The sequence below is a fragment of the Homarus americanus genome, unplaced genomic scaffold (genome assembly GCF_018991925.1).
Source record: "Homarus americanus isolate GMGI-L3 unplaced genomic scaffold, GMGI_Hamer_2.0 scaffold32583, whole genome shotgun sequence".
NCBI classification, from domain to species: Eukaryota; Metazoa; Arthropoda; class Malacostraca; order Decapoda; family Nephropidae; genus Homarus; species Homarus americanus.
Genome location: NW_024713129.1, coordinates 26,721,592 through 26,734,313, shown reverse-complemented (window position 1 = coordinate 26,734,313; position 12,722 = coordinate 26,721,592). Strand labels below are relative to the sequence as shown.

General features: G+C 43.0%; 1 protein-coding gene across 3 annotated transcripts in view; it reads left to right on the top strand.

The window, feature by feature from the left end:
• LOC121869768 (calcium-binding protein P-like) overlaps positions 1-12,722 on the top strand; it is a 126,927-nt gene that overhangs the window by 53,478 nt on the left and 60,727 nt on the right. For all 3 annotated transcript variants that reach the window (XM_042371338.1, XM_042371356.1, XM_042371345.1), the window contains exon 2: positions 3,288-3,475. In XM_042371338.1, the coding sequence (XP_042227272.1) occupies positions 3,352-3,475 (124 nt within the window). In that variant the 5' untranslated portion in view covers positions 3,288-3,351. The remainder of the gene's footprint in view (positions 1-3,287; positions 3,476-12,722) is intronic.

Genomic DNA, 12,722 nt, shown 5'->3' with positions numbered 1-12,722 from the left:
TGGGCCGTCCGTAGCCAACTGGCCCTGGACGACGACCTCATTTTGTATGGGCCATGGTTGCTTATACCCTACAGCCTTCGACGGCAGACTGTTACACCTGCATGACGGTTATCAAGGGGTGGAGCGCACCAAACGTCAGGCTCGGCAGACTACCTACTGGCCAGGGGTCGACCAGGACATAGAGAATGTCGTTTTTAGTTGATCACAGTGCCGTCCCCTCCTCCCTGAGCAGCAGAACGAGCCCTTGTGGCAGGACGACGACCCGCCAAATAGAGTGTTCGAGTCAGTTTTTGTTGACTATTTTCATGTGGCAGGCCGTACCTGTCTGGTGTATCTCGACCGTATGTCCTGGTGGCCATATGTGTCATCGTGTCCATGGACAGCGTCAGCGGCTTATCTTGTCAGTGTCCTGCGGTCTGTCTTCGCAGACACGGGCGTGCCCGTCGTCCTAAGGACTGGTGGAGGTCCCCAGTTCACATCATCGGCATTACGCCGCTTCTTGGCTCGGTGGGGGGTGGAGCACGAGGGTGACGTCGCCGTACAACCCTCGGGCCAACGGACACGCAGAAGCTGCAGTCAAGACGGTGAAGAAGCTCATAATGTCGACAACACGGAAGGGACAACTGGACGAGGACGAATTTGCCCGTGGACTATTGGAGCAAAGGAACATGCGTGCGCTGGGGTGGAGGTCACCAGCGCAGGTACTGTTTGGTCACTCCATGAGGTCGGCAGTACCTGCACACCATCGCTCGATTGCTCCAGAGTGGCAACGCGCAGCTGATGAATGTGACTCCAGGGCTGAGCACCTCAGAAGAGAGGCGAAATCACGACACAACTCCACGGCGCGATAGCTCCCCCGGCTGCACCTTGGCGACTACGTCGACGTGCAGGACCACGTGAGCAGTCGATGGGTGTTGTTGTGGGTATAGGATCTCGTTGGGACTACCTTGTCAAAATGGGTAGTGGCCGCTTCCTGTGGAGGAAATGGAAGTTCCTCCGTCCCCATCGTCCGTTGATGCCAGAGAGCGTCTTGGAATTTATTTCCGAGGCGAGAGCTCCATTGGAACCAGACAGCATCCAGAGTCCTGCACCGCGCCCACCGCCATGCGTAGGTTCAGAGGATCATCCAAGCCTGAAGCTCCCGCCACGCCATAGTGGCCACCACCTGCGAGCGCCACAGCGACTGGAGATGCGATGGGATTCTCAGACTTAACGACGATGAGATGAAAATATGAAGCCAGACATCGTAGATCCTCAAGTCGGCCCCAGTGTCTTGGAGGAGGTGTGTGGTGTTTATGTAATGCGAATGAGCCGAACGAGCCGAGCGAGTGAACCACTGTATGACGTGAATGAGCGTGTGCACGAGTGCTGTACTCTAGTGACGTAATTGACGTGTGCATGAGTGCTGCTACCTAAAGGTGTGAATGAAGTTGGATGTCTGAGTAGTTAGATGACATAACACGAGGTTTCGTGATCATGTGTATTACCCTGTGAGACGGATTGTTTCCTGCTGCACCACTGTAAAGACCTCTCCCAGTAAACTGCACCTGTGACGACTGTGTTTCATTGATCCGTCAGTAACCAAGTAGAACTTGAACAGAAGCAAGGCATATGTAAACAAGCCACTGACTGATGATTACAATAACCTTGAAATATAGATTAAATGCAAGTGTTTCGTTACAACATAACCGAGACAGACCTCAAAACGGACATTTCACCATTACGACGCTGTACTCAAGGAGTTTCATTCATACTGAGATTCACATGTGTCTACTCATGTTCACGATATATCTGATTTATGAAGAGTGTCTAAGTAAATATTACTTGATATTTAAGCGAACAGCTACAGCAATATACAATATATCGGTCTATTTGGGATCTGCTCTGTTAATATGTAAATTGCTTTGTTTTAACACCGAAATAAGGTTTCAAATCAAGGGACTTGCAGGTAACAGAACCCCCGTCTACCTACAGTAAGACATTTGTGGTTGTAACTTTCAATGTGGCACATGTTGTTTAATGGCGTCTAAGCTATCGTGATACGGAGTGTTCGCTCAACCCAGCTAGCCTTGCTATCTCAGCGTTACGTATACCCTCGTTGTGAAGGGCAATGATAGCACCTCTCGCATCTTGCGATGTCTCCGATAGTTCCTCACTCTATTCGATGTAAAATCCCGTTGATGACTGGCACTTCGAATCATGTAATATATGATCACTTAACCGTTTATTTTATTCCTATATGCCAACTCACGAGTTTTACGTATAATTTCGGAAGTCATCGGACCCATTCTGTCAGATATTTTTTTTTAAACTACTGTACATGTATAGAAGAAGGGAGACAATATTTATACCATACAGTTAACGAGGTTCAATATCATAGTTCCCGCCATAATCTCCCCGTCCCTGCCCTCAATACATTAATGTACGTAAATACATTCATATCTATTGTTATTTTTCATCATGGGATACAATTATGTTAATAAGTGAAGATTTATGAAAATAAGGCTAATGGTAAAATATGTAACGTTTTTATGTAAATCAAACCAATTTTCCACTTGAAAATTTCTTATTCTATTCTAAAGTACATATTTTGGCAGATACAGTACTCAGTCCTTCACTAGCGCGCACCTCAAGACACAATGACACATTCTTAAACTTGTGTTACCGTGTGTACTTCGTTGGCTCTTTTGAGGTAGTTAAAAGATACAAATAATGAAGGTGTAAACAAGAGACAAAGTATAAAGAAAGACAATAATATTAAGTAATCTCTCTGGGTGTGACCACGGCATAGCGTGTTACAGTTTTTTGGCTTAACACTTTGTGTCCTCCACTCACATGTTTCCCAGGATAGAAGTCCATCGAGAACATGGACACATAAACACACACACGCACACACACACACTGATAAATGAGATTTGAAAGTAATTAAGTCTACGTCAATCACAGAGAAGTGTTCCGGCATCTCTCTCTCTCTCTCTTCTATACACAATTTACAGATCTTTGAACCAGATACAACTAACCATGAAACGGGAGCAAATATTCAATGCAACATAATAAACCTGTCACTTTTTACGTGCCCATTAATATTATACTCGAACAGGTGTAAGACGTAATTTGAAGGTAAAGGAAACAAGATAATTTTAGTGTCGCTCAATGGGAAAATTGTATGTTTGAGAACATCTCCATTCTGTCACTTGGTAGACCTTGTGTGTGTGTGTGTCTGTGTGTGTGTGTGTGTGTGTGAAGGTGGTGGGGTTCACACTTTAACCATCTCTCCTCTGCCACAGGCCGGACGTGGTCAGTACCCTCCCACCCATCGCGCCCCACCTACGAGGATCTGCCGTGCTGAAGATGCTGCAGGAGGAGGAGCCTGAGAGCATGAAAGCGGTGCCCCCCCAGTGGCCCCCTCCTGGCCATGCCATTTCCCGGCCACAGGGGTTCATGGGCAAGGTCAGCATGGGCAAGGGGCCTGGAGGTAAATACGCTGAGACTGATTGTTGGGGAGGCAGAGAGAGCGAGAGGGAGGGCTTATGGTGTGTGTTAGTGTGTTATCTTTTAGAGAGCAGCAGATATCAGTTTATCAATTTCATCAAGAATAAGCGTTTTCACTTTACCAAAGGGCTCTCTCTCTCTCTTGTTCTCTCTACTCATGTTTATAACTTTACTTAGTTCCCATATTCTAGAATCTAGATTATGTCATATTTAGTGCTATCGGCATTTCCAGCAGTGTCTTGTTGTCTTTCGTAGAAAATCATATTTTTCCCTTTAAACTCCAGCATCTTATGCATGTGTTGTGAGTCTTTTGGGGCGTCTAAAGAAAGTATTTTTGGAAGGATGTGTTGGTGTGTGAAAAATGTATAGTGATCTGTAGTGGAGTGTGTGTGACTGACTGTGTGTTTATGTGTGTGGTGGAGTGAGTGGCGGAGTGTGTGGATGGAGTGTGTGGTGAATGTGTGGATAAAGAGGGATGGAGTGCGTAGTGGGGTGTGTTGAAGGTATGTGTGGGTGGGGTATGTGGTAGGCTGTGGATGAAGTGTATGGTGAAGTGTGTGGACGGAGTGTGTGGATGGAATGTGTGGCGGAGTGGGGATAGAGTGCGTAGTGGCCTATGTGGATAGAAATTCTAGTGTAGTGCGTAATGGAGATTGGATAGAGTGCGTGATGAGGTGTGTGGATGGACTGTGTTGACGGAATTTGTGGTGGAGTGTGTATAGAGTGCGTAGTGTGGTGTGTGGATAGTGTGATGGAATGTGTAGTGGAGTGTGTGGATGATATGTGAATTTAGTGAGGATGGCGTGTGTGGATGAAGTGTGGAAGGAGTGTGTGGTGGAGTGCGTGGATGAAGTTTGGATGGAGTGTGGATGGAATGAGTGAATGGAATGTCGATAGATATAGATGGAGTGTGTGGATGGAGTGAGAATGGGGTGTAGTTGGATCGTGAATGAAGAGTGGCAGAGTGCGTTGTTCAATGTGTGGATGGAGTGCGTGGTGGATGTGTGGATATTGTGTGTGTATGTGTGGATAGTGTGTGTGTGTGAGTTAGCCCGACTGCAACCCGAGGCAGACAAGCGCCAACGCCGGAAAGACGCTGCCACCGCCCCTCCCGCACTCGATGCAACTCTTCACATGTACAACGAATGTGGACGACTCTGCGGGTCCCGTAACGGCCTCTTTAGTCACCTCAGAACTCACCAACCTAGGTGACATCCCTAATAACTCATATCATTGTATCATAGCTGGATGATCGTCATACTCGATTCCAAGTGACAGCAAAGTAGTAGTAGAGTGTGTGTGTGTGTAAATATATGTCTTTAAAAACCCTATTTCCTCCGTTAACATGCTACACACAGTGAAATTTTTTACAAGCGTCAAATCGACTTGAAAATATTGACCATAAATCTAATTTCGGTCTTCTAAAACAGCAAATTCGGGATACGAATCTACATAGTTTCAGCATTCTTCCCCTCACACCTGTTATTGTCTTTAGGAAAATAATATAAATTCTTCAAATCTTTAATTTTTTTACATTCTGAATCTCCCTTGGCGAAGTTGAGACAATCCTCTCTGATTTGGCAACACATCGCAAAAGGAAACCCAATTTACACGTGCATTATTATTTTGCACTGAGGCGTCTCGTTTGTTTCCTGTCGATTATTTATACCCGGGTATATTAAGGTATTCCGCATATCGGAATACTCTTAAAGAAACAAATGGATAACCTCTGGGATAAACCACAGATGCACTGCACGGGACAGAACCCTGCATGTATATGTAATACAGGTGATGGTCCGATAGTTTCACTACCGATTGAAATAGGTATTTACCGAAAACGACGCCTTCGTCCAGATGGAGCCCAAGTAAAATAAGTATAAGAACTCTGGGGAGTAGACAGACAAGAGGCGAGGAGGGTAAGTAACAGGTGAAGATTAACAGAGATAATATTAATATCGCATTAGAATTAAATAAAGCAAAAATATTCGTACCGCCTGTCAGAAACCTGGTGGCAAAGGAGAACACCATCACGTCCTTCTGCCCTCACCTGACTCTACTAGACACATGATAGAGAGAGAGAGAGAGAGAGAGAGAGAGAGAGAGAGAGAGAGAGAGAGAGAGACCGACTCCTCCACAGTCACCTGAATGCTCTTTGGCAACCAGTATATCAGGTGACCTCCCGTGAACTTCCACTTGTTATTTAGAGAAAAACATTCCTGCCACCCATTTTTTATTTTACCTTAACGCAAACTCTTAACAACATGCCTCCGAAAAATACGAAGACAGTGTTCCTATAACAGACGTGAGTTAATTGGCTGGTTTATAAAGGATATTGTGTGTGTATTGAGTCTGTTACTACTACTACTGTTCTTATGGCCTCCAACCTCCCCTAAAGCCATTACCTTTTCCACATATTTTATTGCCTGACTACCAAATACAAAAGTAATAAAATAAATACTTCAAGACGTAAAAGAAGGAATTACTACAGTAATCTATATATGCTTGGGGTGAAAAAAATCCACTTCACCTCCGTTAGAGAAGTAAAAAGAAGTATAATTCTCAATGCAAGTATGGCGCTAATGTTGTCTGAATTCCGCAACTGTATTCGAAATGTCTTAAAATTTGAGGTATTTTGTGTGTGTGTGTGTGTGTGTGTGTGTGTGTGTGTGCGTGTGTGTGTGTGTGTGTGAGTAACCAGGTTAAGTCAATACCAACACCTGCATCTACTTCCTGATGCATCTAAACTAGACAATTACTGTGTGTAGATCATTCAACAGATGAAACAGACCAAATACCTGTCTGCCTGTCTGTCTGTTTGTCTATTCAGCTTACGTTTACAATACACAGTTCCAACTGCTAATTAAACAGGCATAAGGTGATAGAGTTTACATACCTGTACCTGAGCCAGAATCGTATCTAGAACATTGCAAGACTAATGTGGTGGTTTATTGAGAAAACAAAGCTCTTCGTTTCAACCTGCTCTTTTATAACAGGAATCACCTCAGTAAGCTCATGGTATTGGGCAGTGTTTGATGGCGTCGTTGGCTAGACCGCTACACTAATGCTTTCGATGCTATGCATTTATTTTTAAAGTTGGAAACACACGAGTTTCTTATCTGAATATTACCTGCTGGTCACGAAGATTGGTATGGGTGATGGAAGGTTAATTTTTTGGATGTGAATGTTGAAAAACAAATCAAGGAAGAGGTATTTACTTCTACAGGACAATCTGCTCAAGAACGGATTATTTACTACCCACCATCTCAAATTATAATCACAACAAACTTTTTTCAATCAATCATTCTTGTTATGACCTATACTAAAGTGGCCTCAGCCGCCCATCAAGGCCGTGCTGCATGATTGCCCTCTACAGACGGTTCCTCTCCCCAGCCGCTGCCAGGTGTAGCTTCCCTTTCACAGTTTCCCTTCCACACTGTCGCTCTATCTTCCTATTTTATCTTTTGACATTTCTTATCTTAACCTTTTCCCGTGTGACTCACTCTTCTTGTCCCAGAAGTATGTGTGTGTGTGTGTGTGTGGGAGGGTGGGGTGGGGGGAAGTAGCCTGTGTTTAACTAAGATTAATTAACTGAAAATCATTTATATTCATATTTAAGTTGAGGCATCACGAAATTACATTTGCTATTGCTTCAGAATAAATCATATAAAAATGCATATGACCTTGAGACTGGCAGAAATATCGTTAAGACGATTTTGAAACATGATGGCATAGGTTGGTCTCTTATGCCAAGATGGCGTCCGTTAGACACCACGTAAACATACACGTAAGGAAACTTTTGACTAATTAACTGCCTCACCTTCACCACGTTGACGTACTGGTGCGAAATACGATACAATTACAGTTACCTTCTTTCACCAGACCCGTCGTGGTGGACGGACAGGTCTCTCGTGACCAAGTAACTCACCACACTTAGGTTTACAAAATAGTTCAAACTTAATAAGGATGTTATACATTTATACCTAAACTGTCTAACTTGTGACTCAGTAAACACCAAATAATTATCAGATCGTTGTTTATTTCATCGTGGCTCTTTAATAAATAGTAAATTCCTTCAAGATTCGCATTCAAGTGTGAAGAAATCCCATATATTAGCGAGAAACTTACGTTCTTGTGTCCTACAGCTTGTTGACAGCCCAGGGTTCGTTTCCCTCCATAAAGTTGTCATGTGAGATGGTTTAGGCAGGTCGTGGCAACAACATATTTGAATATATTGGTACGCCATCCCGGAAGACTCTCTGGCTACTACCTAACCTTGGCCTCCTCCTCCTCCTCCTCCTCCTCCTCCTCCTCCTCCACTACAACTCCTACCTCTCCTTTCCCTCTCACTACAACTCTTCCCTACCACCATAATTTCCCCCCTACAACCTGTATCACTTAATATCACAACCTTCCATCACTCCCATCTAGCACAGTTTCTACTCCTACTCCTCCCCTTAAATCACAATCCTTCCCTCCCACCCCGCCTCCCCCCACCCTCCCATCCCCTCGCTGACCTTTTCACGAGGTTTCCCTAAGCTAGCTCCATCAACATTCCCTTCCCATCCTCTCTCTCTCCTATTTCACCATTCCTCACGACCACAAGGAAGCTAGTCCCGCCTGTCCTCTCCCACCACAACAATCTCTCTCTCTCTCTCTCTCTCTCTCTCCATTAGATAAAATTATACGAGTAAAATAAGCCGGTTACAGTGAGTGAAAATATTCGAGACACTGAGAGAGTACACAGAAAGAACACAGAAAGAACACATGAAGAACACAGGAACAACACATGAAGAACATAGGACGTACTCAAGAACACAGGAGAAACATAGAAACAACATAGGATGAACATAAGAAGACCACAAGAACCCCAAAAGAACACAGGGAGAACACATGAAGAACACATGACCACAGGAAGAACACATGAAGAACACACGAAGAACACAAGAAGAACACATGGAAAACACACGGAGAACGCAGGAAGAACACAGGAATCATAGGAAGAACACAGGAAGAATACAGGAACACACGAAAAACTCAAGAACACATGAAGAACAGAGGAAGAACACAGGAAGAACACAGAGAACACACAGAGAACACATGAAGAACACAGAAAGAACACAAGAACACATTAAGAACATAGTAAAACACATGAAGAACACAGGAAGAACACTGAAAACACAGAAAGAACACTACCGCCCAATCAGTCTAACATCAATAGTAGGCAAATTACTGGAAGCAATCATTTCAAACTCTATTCGAAATCACCTGGAGAAGCACCGATTGATCAATGATTCCCAGCATGGCTTCACAAGCGGACGTTCTTGTCTAACTAATCTATTAACATTCTTTTCATCAGTTTTCGAATCGGTGGACGAGGGGCACAACTATGATGTGGTTTATCTCGACTTTAGCAAAGCCTTCGACAGAGTCCCCCACGAAAGACTAATTAGAAAGGTAGAAGCTCATGGCATCAAAGGTAACATCCTTAAATGGATTAGGGCGTGGTTACAGGACAGGAAACAGGGAGTGAGCATTAACGGCATTAAGTCCCATTGGAGCAACGTCACAAGTGGAGTTCCCCAAGGCTCAGTACTTGGACCATTATTATTTATTATATACATAAACGACATAGATATCGGCATAGACAGCAACATAAGTAAATTTGCTGATGACACTAAAATAGGACGTGTTATTAAATCTGACGAGGACTCCGCAAAACTACAGGAAGATCTAAACAAATTTTTCGAATTGGTCTGAAAAATGGCAGATGAAATTCAACGTGGACAAATGTAAAGTACTCAGTATAGGAGATGTAAATAGGGAAACCAGATACCAGATGAACAACGATGACATAGAGAAATCTGACTGCGAGAGAGATTTAGGAGTAATGATAAGCAGGAACCTTAAGCCAAGTAAACAATGTGTTTTTGCTCGTAACAAGGCTAATAAAGTACTTGGGTTCACACAAAGGAGTGTTAGTTACAAGACTAGCGAGGTCATCCTAAAACTGTATCTTGCGCTTGTGAGACCACACCTGGATTACGCAGTTCAGTTCTGGTCACCGTATTACAGAATGGATATAGAATCATTGGAAAGAATTCAGAGGAGAATGAGAAGACTAATCCCGGGCATTAGGAACCTTGAGTATAGAGACAGGTTAAAGGATCTTAATTTGCACTCCCTCGAGAGACGTAGAGCGAGGGGCGACCTGATAGAAGTGTATAAGTGGAAGTCAGGGCTAAACAAAGGGGACATTACAAAGGTACTCAAACTATCCAACCAGGAGCGAACTCGTTACAATGGCTTTAAATTAGACAAATTTAGATTTAGGCGTGAAATAGGCAAACACTGGTTTGGAAACAGAGTAGTGGATGAATGGAACAAGTTACCAAATATCATCATTAACTCGAATACGCTAAATAGCTTCAAACATAGGTTGGATGCTTATATGAGCAATAGGGGTTGGGTGCAAACGGGACTGCCCAGTATGGGCCAATAGGCCCGCTGCAGTTTCCTCCATTCTTATGTTCTTATGTTCAAGTAAAACACAGGATGAACTTATGAAGATCACATGAAGAACACAGCAAGAACACATGGAGTACACAGGTGGATCACATGAAGAACACGTGAAGATCATTGGAAGAACACTGGAAGAAAACATGAAGAACACAGGAAGAACACATGAAGAACACATGAAGAACATATGAAGTAAGGGCAGGAACCTTGTGCACTCACTGGCGAGAGGAATAATGTTGTTCTGGATTTTAATTTCAACCCAAAAAACATTCGTCGGTTAAATTTTCCTCGTTAATGGAGATAAATACACTAATGTTACGCCCAAAATGGCATTAAAATTACAATCAGTCTGTATGTTAACCATCTATCTTGTCTTTAACATCAAACTGAACTATTGTAAACTAGTATGACGAATTTACTGACTAAATATTTATGGATAACATGTAGTTTAGCCCCCACCTGTTTTCACCTACGATTTACCACTCAAACTCAAACCTATTCTAACCTAACTAACCTAACCTAACCTAGCCTACCTTAAAAGCTAACAGTCTAATTCATCATCAGTTGAAATAAGCTTGGTGTGGGGGGGGGGGGGATGGTAAATTTTCATGTGATATATCGCTATATATTTATCGCTATCTCAGGGTGGAACAACATTAACTATTAGTCTACTTACTAATCAGGTAGTCTGGGAAGTCTCCGAGCAAATTAAAATTAATGAATGTCAGGGAGTCCGGGAAGAGGGCGCCTGGGTGTTAATGAAGACAGATCGTCACTTGATGGACCAGAGGCCCATAAAACCAACGTGTGGGTTAGAAGCCAACGCAGCCCAGGACAACAACATGATAAAGATGTTTGTGTGTGTATGTGGGGTGGGGGGGTTGTAGAGGATGGTATCATATTGTTGATAATTATTCTGTGTGTGGGGGGAGGGAGGGAGGGGGGTATTTCTTGAGATAGTAAATCTGAAAATACAAAATCTGTCAAAAGGAGATACCTCCATGTCATATATGTGTTTGCATGTGTATGTGCGTTAGTGTGTGTGTGTGTGTGTGTGTGTGTGTGTGTGTACAGTTCCAAAAACAACACATTAATTATCCTTAATACAGTGTCTAGACAGCACAACACACACGCAAGAGGCCATTAAATCCTTAAATGATAAAACTTTATTGGTAGCTACAGATGTTGAGAGGTTCATTATAACTACGTGGGTTAATGGCGTTCAAATTGCTCTGAGACTGTGGTTAAATATTTCTTGGAGTGAGTTGCATTCATCATTCTCTCTTTCTGGACGCCTTCGCTTATCTGTACAGTGAGTCTGTAAAGAGATAACAGGAAGATATCTCAAGAAGAAGAGCAGACCTCCCAAGAGTTTCTCCCACACACATTCCTCTTGTTTTTATGTTAATTAGCCTCTGTCTTAAACGGGTCCCAAGTCCCAACCTACCTATTACAACTTGACCCATTATAACCAAGATCTACAATGATTGGGTTCCATTAGATCAGACCCCCAATAGTTGATGTGGGGTTAGGGTCGGACCTAAAAGAATTGGGGAATATTGGGATTAGGGACTATTGGGACTGTAGCCTATTTTAAGGTTATGTTAAACTTATATTTTACCCTTATTATAAGAACTGATCCTGTTCCTACTTTGGTGTGTGTGTGTGTGTGTGTGTGCGCGACCTCAAACCCCTCCCTCAACTTGACCTTCTTAACTAATCCGCCGTTACACTGGTTAGAATTTCCTTATGAACTTGCACTTGTGGTAAGACGAGTCTAGCTTATTAACAGTGAGATTATGACAGCAGTAGGCCCCCGTCCCGCCCAGGGTGGAACGTTTACTGTAAGTTGTCTTGCTAAATTGCTCTACTTTTCTACTTTTTCATCAACTTCCGGACCCCAAGGGAGACTGATGATAAATTACAATCACCAGAACACACACGCACACACACACATGAGAGAGAGAGAGACAGAAAGGGAACCAAAACAAGCATATATGATACAAAACTAAGCTCACTCGTCCAGCACAACATCAAGACCCTACTGGCCTACTCCATGGGATCTTAAGGGGAAACAATCCCATACAAACAAAAAACTTTAACTTCACCTCTGTGTTAATAAACACACTGTATAAACCATCCTTGGCACAAGACAAGGCTGTTAGACAAGTAAGGACTCAGAAGTGTCAGAAAACAAGGCCTCAGTTAGGAGAGGTAAATAAACACTAGATATTCACAATGATGCTGTGGTTCATTACGACATTACACTGAGTAGGGAGGAGCAGGTAAGGGGTTGGGTGGGGGAGAAAGTGTGTGAACGGCTGTTTATAATACCTTCAGGAGTGAGTAATGGTCTGACAGATAGTGTAGAATATTTTGTCATATTAACAGTAGGTCATCACCATCAAGTCAACTGCTAGTAGTGAAGGCTATATTACTACAGTGACAGAAAATAATCTCCATCAACAGTCAATAATAATGAATGCTCTTATCACCTACATTAACAAGTCATCACCATCAGGGTTAGATAAGGTGACCAGCAATGTTAACAAATATCCCACATTGTTATCTTATATATATATATAATTAATACATGCCATCCGCAAAATACATGAGATACGGTACAGAGATCAATCAAAACAGAGAGAGAGAGAGACGATAAAAAAAATACATATTTACACAAACTGAACAACTGAGAGTGAAATTTGCGTTAT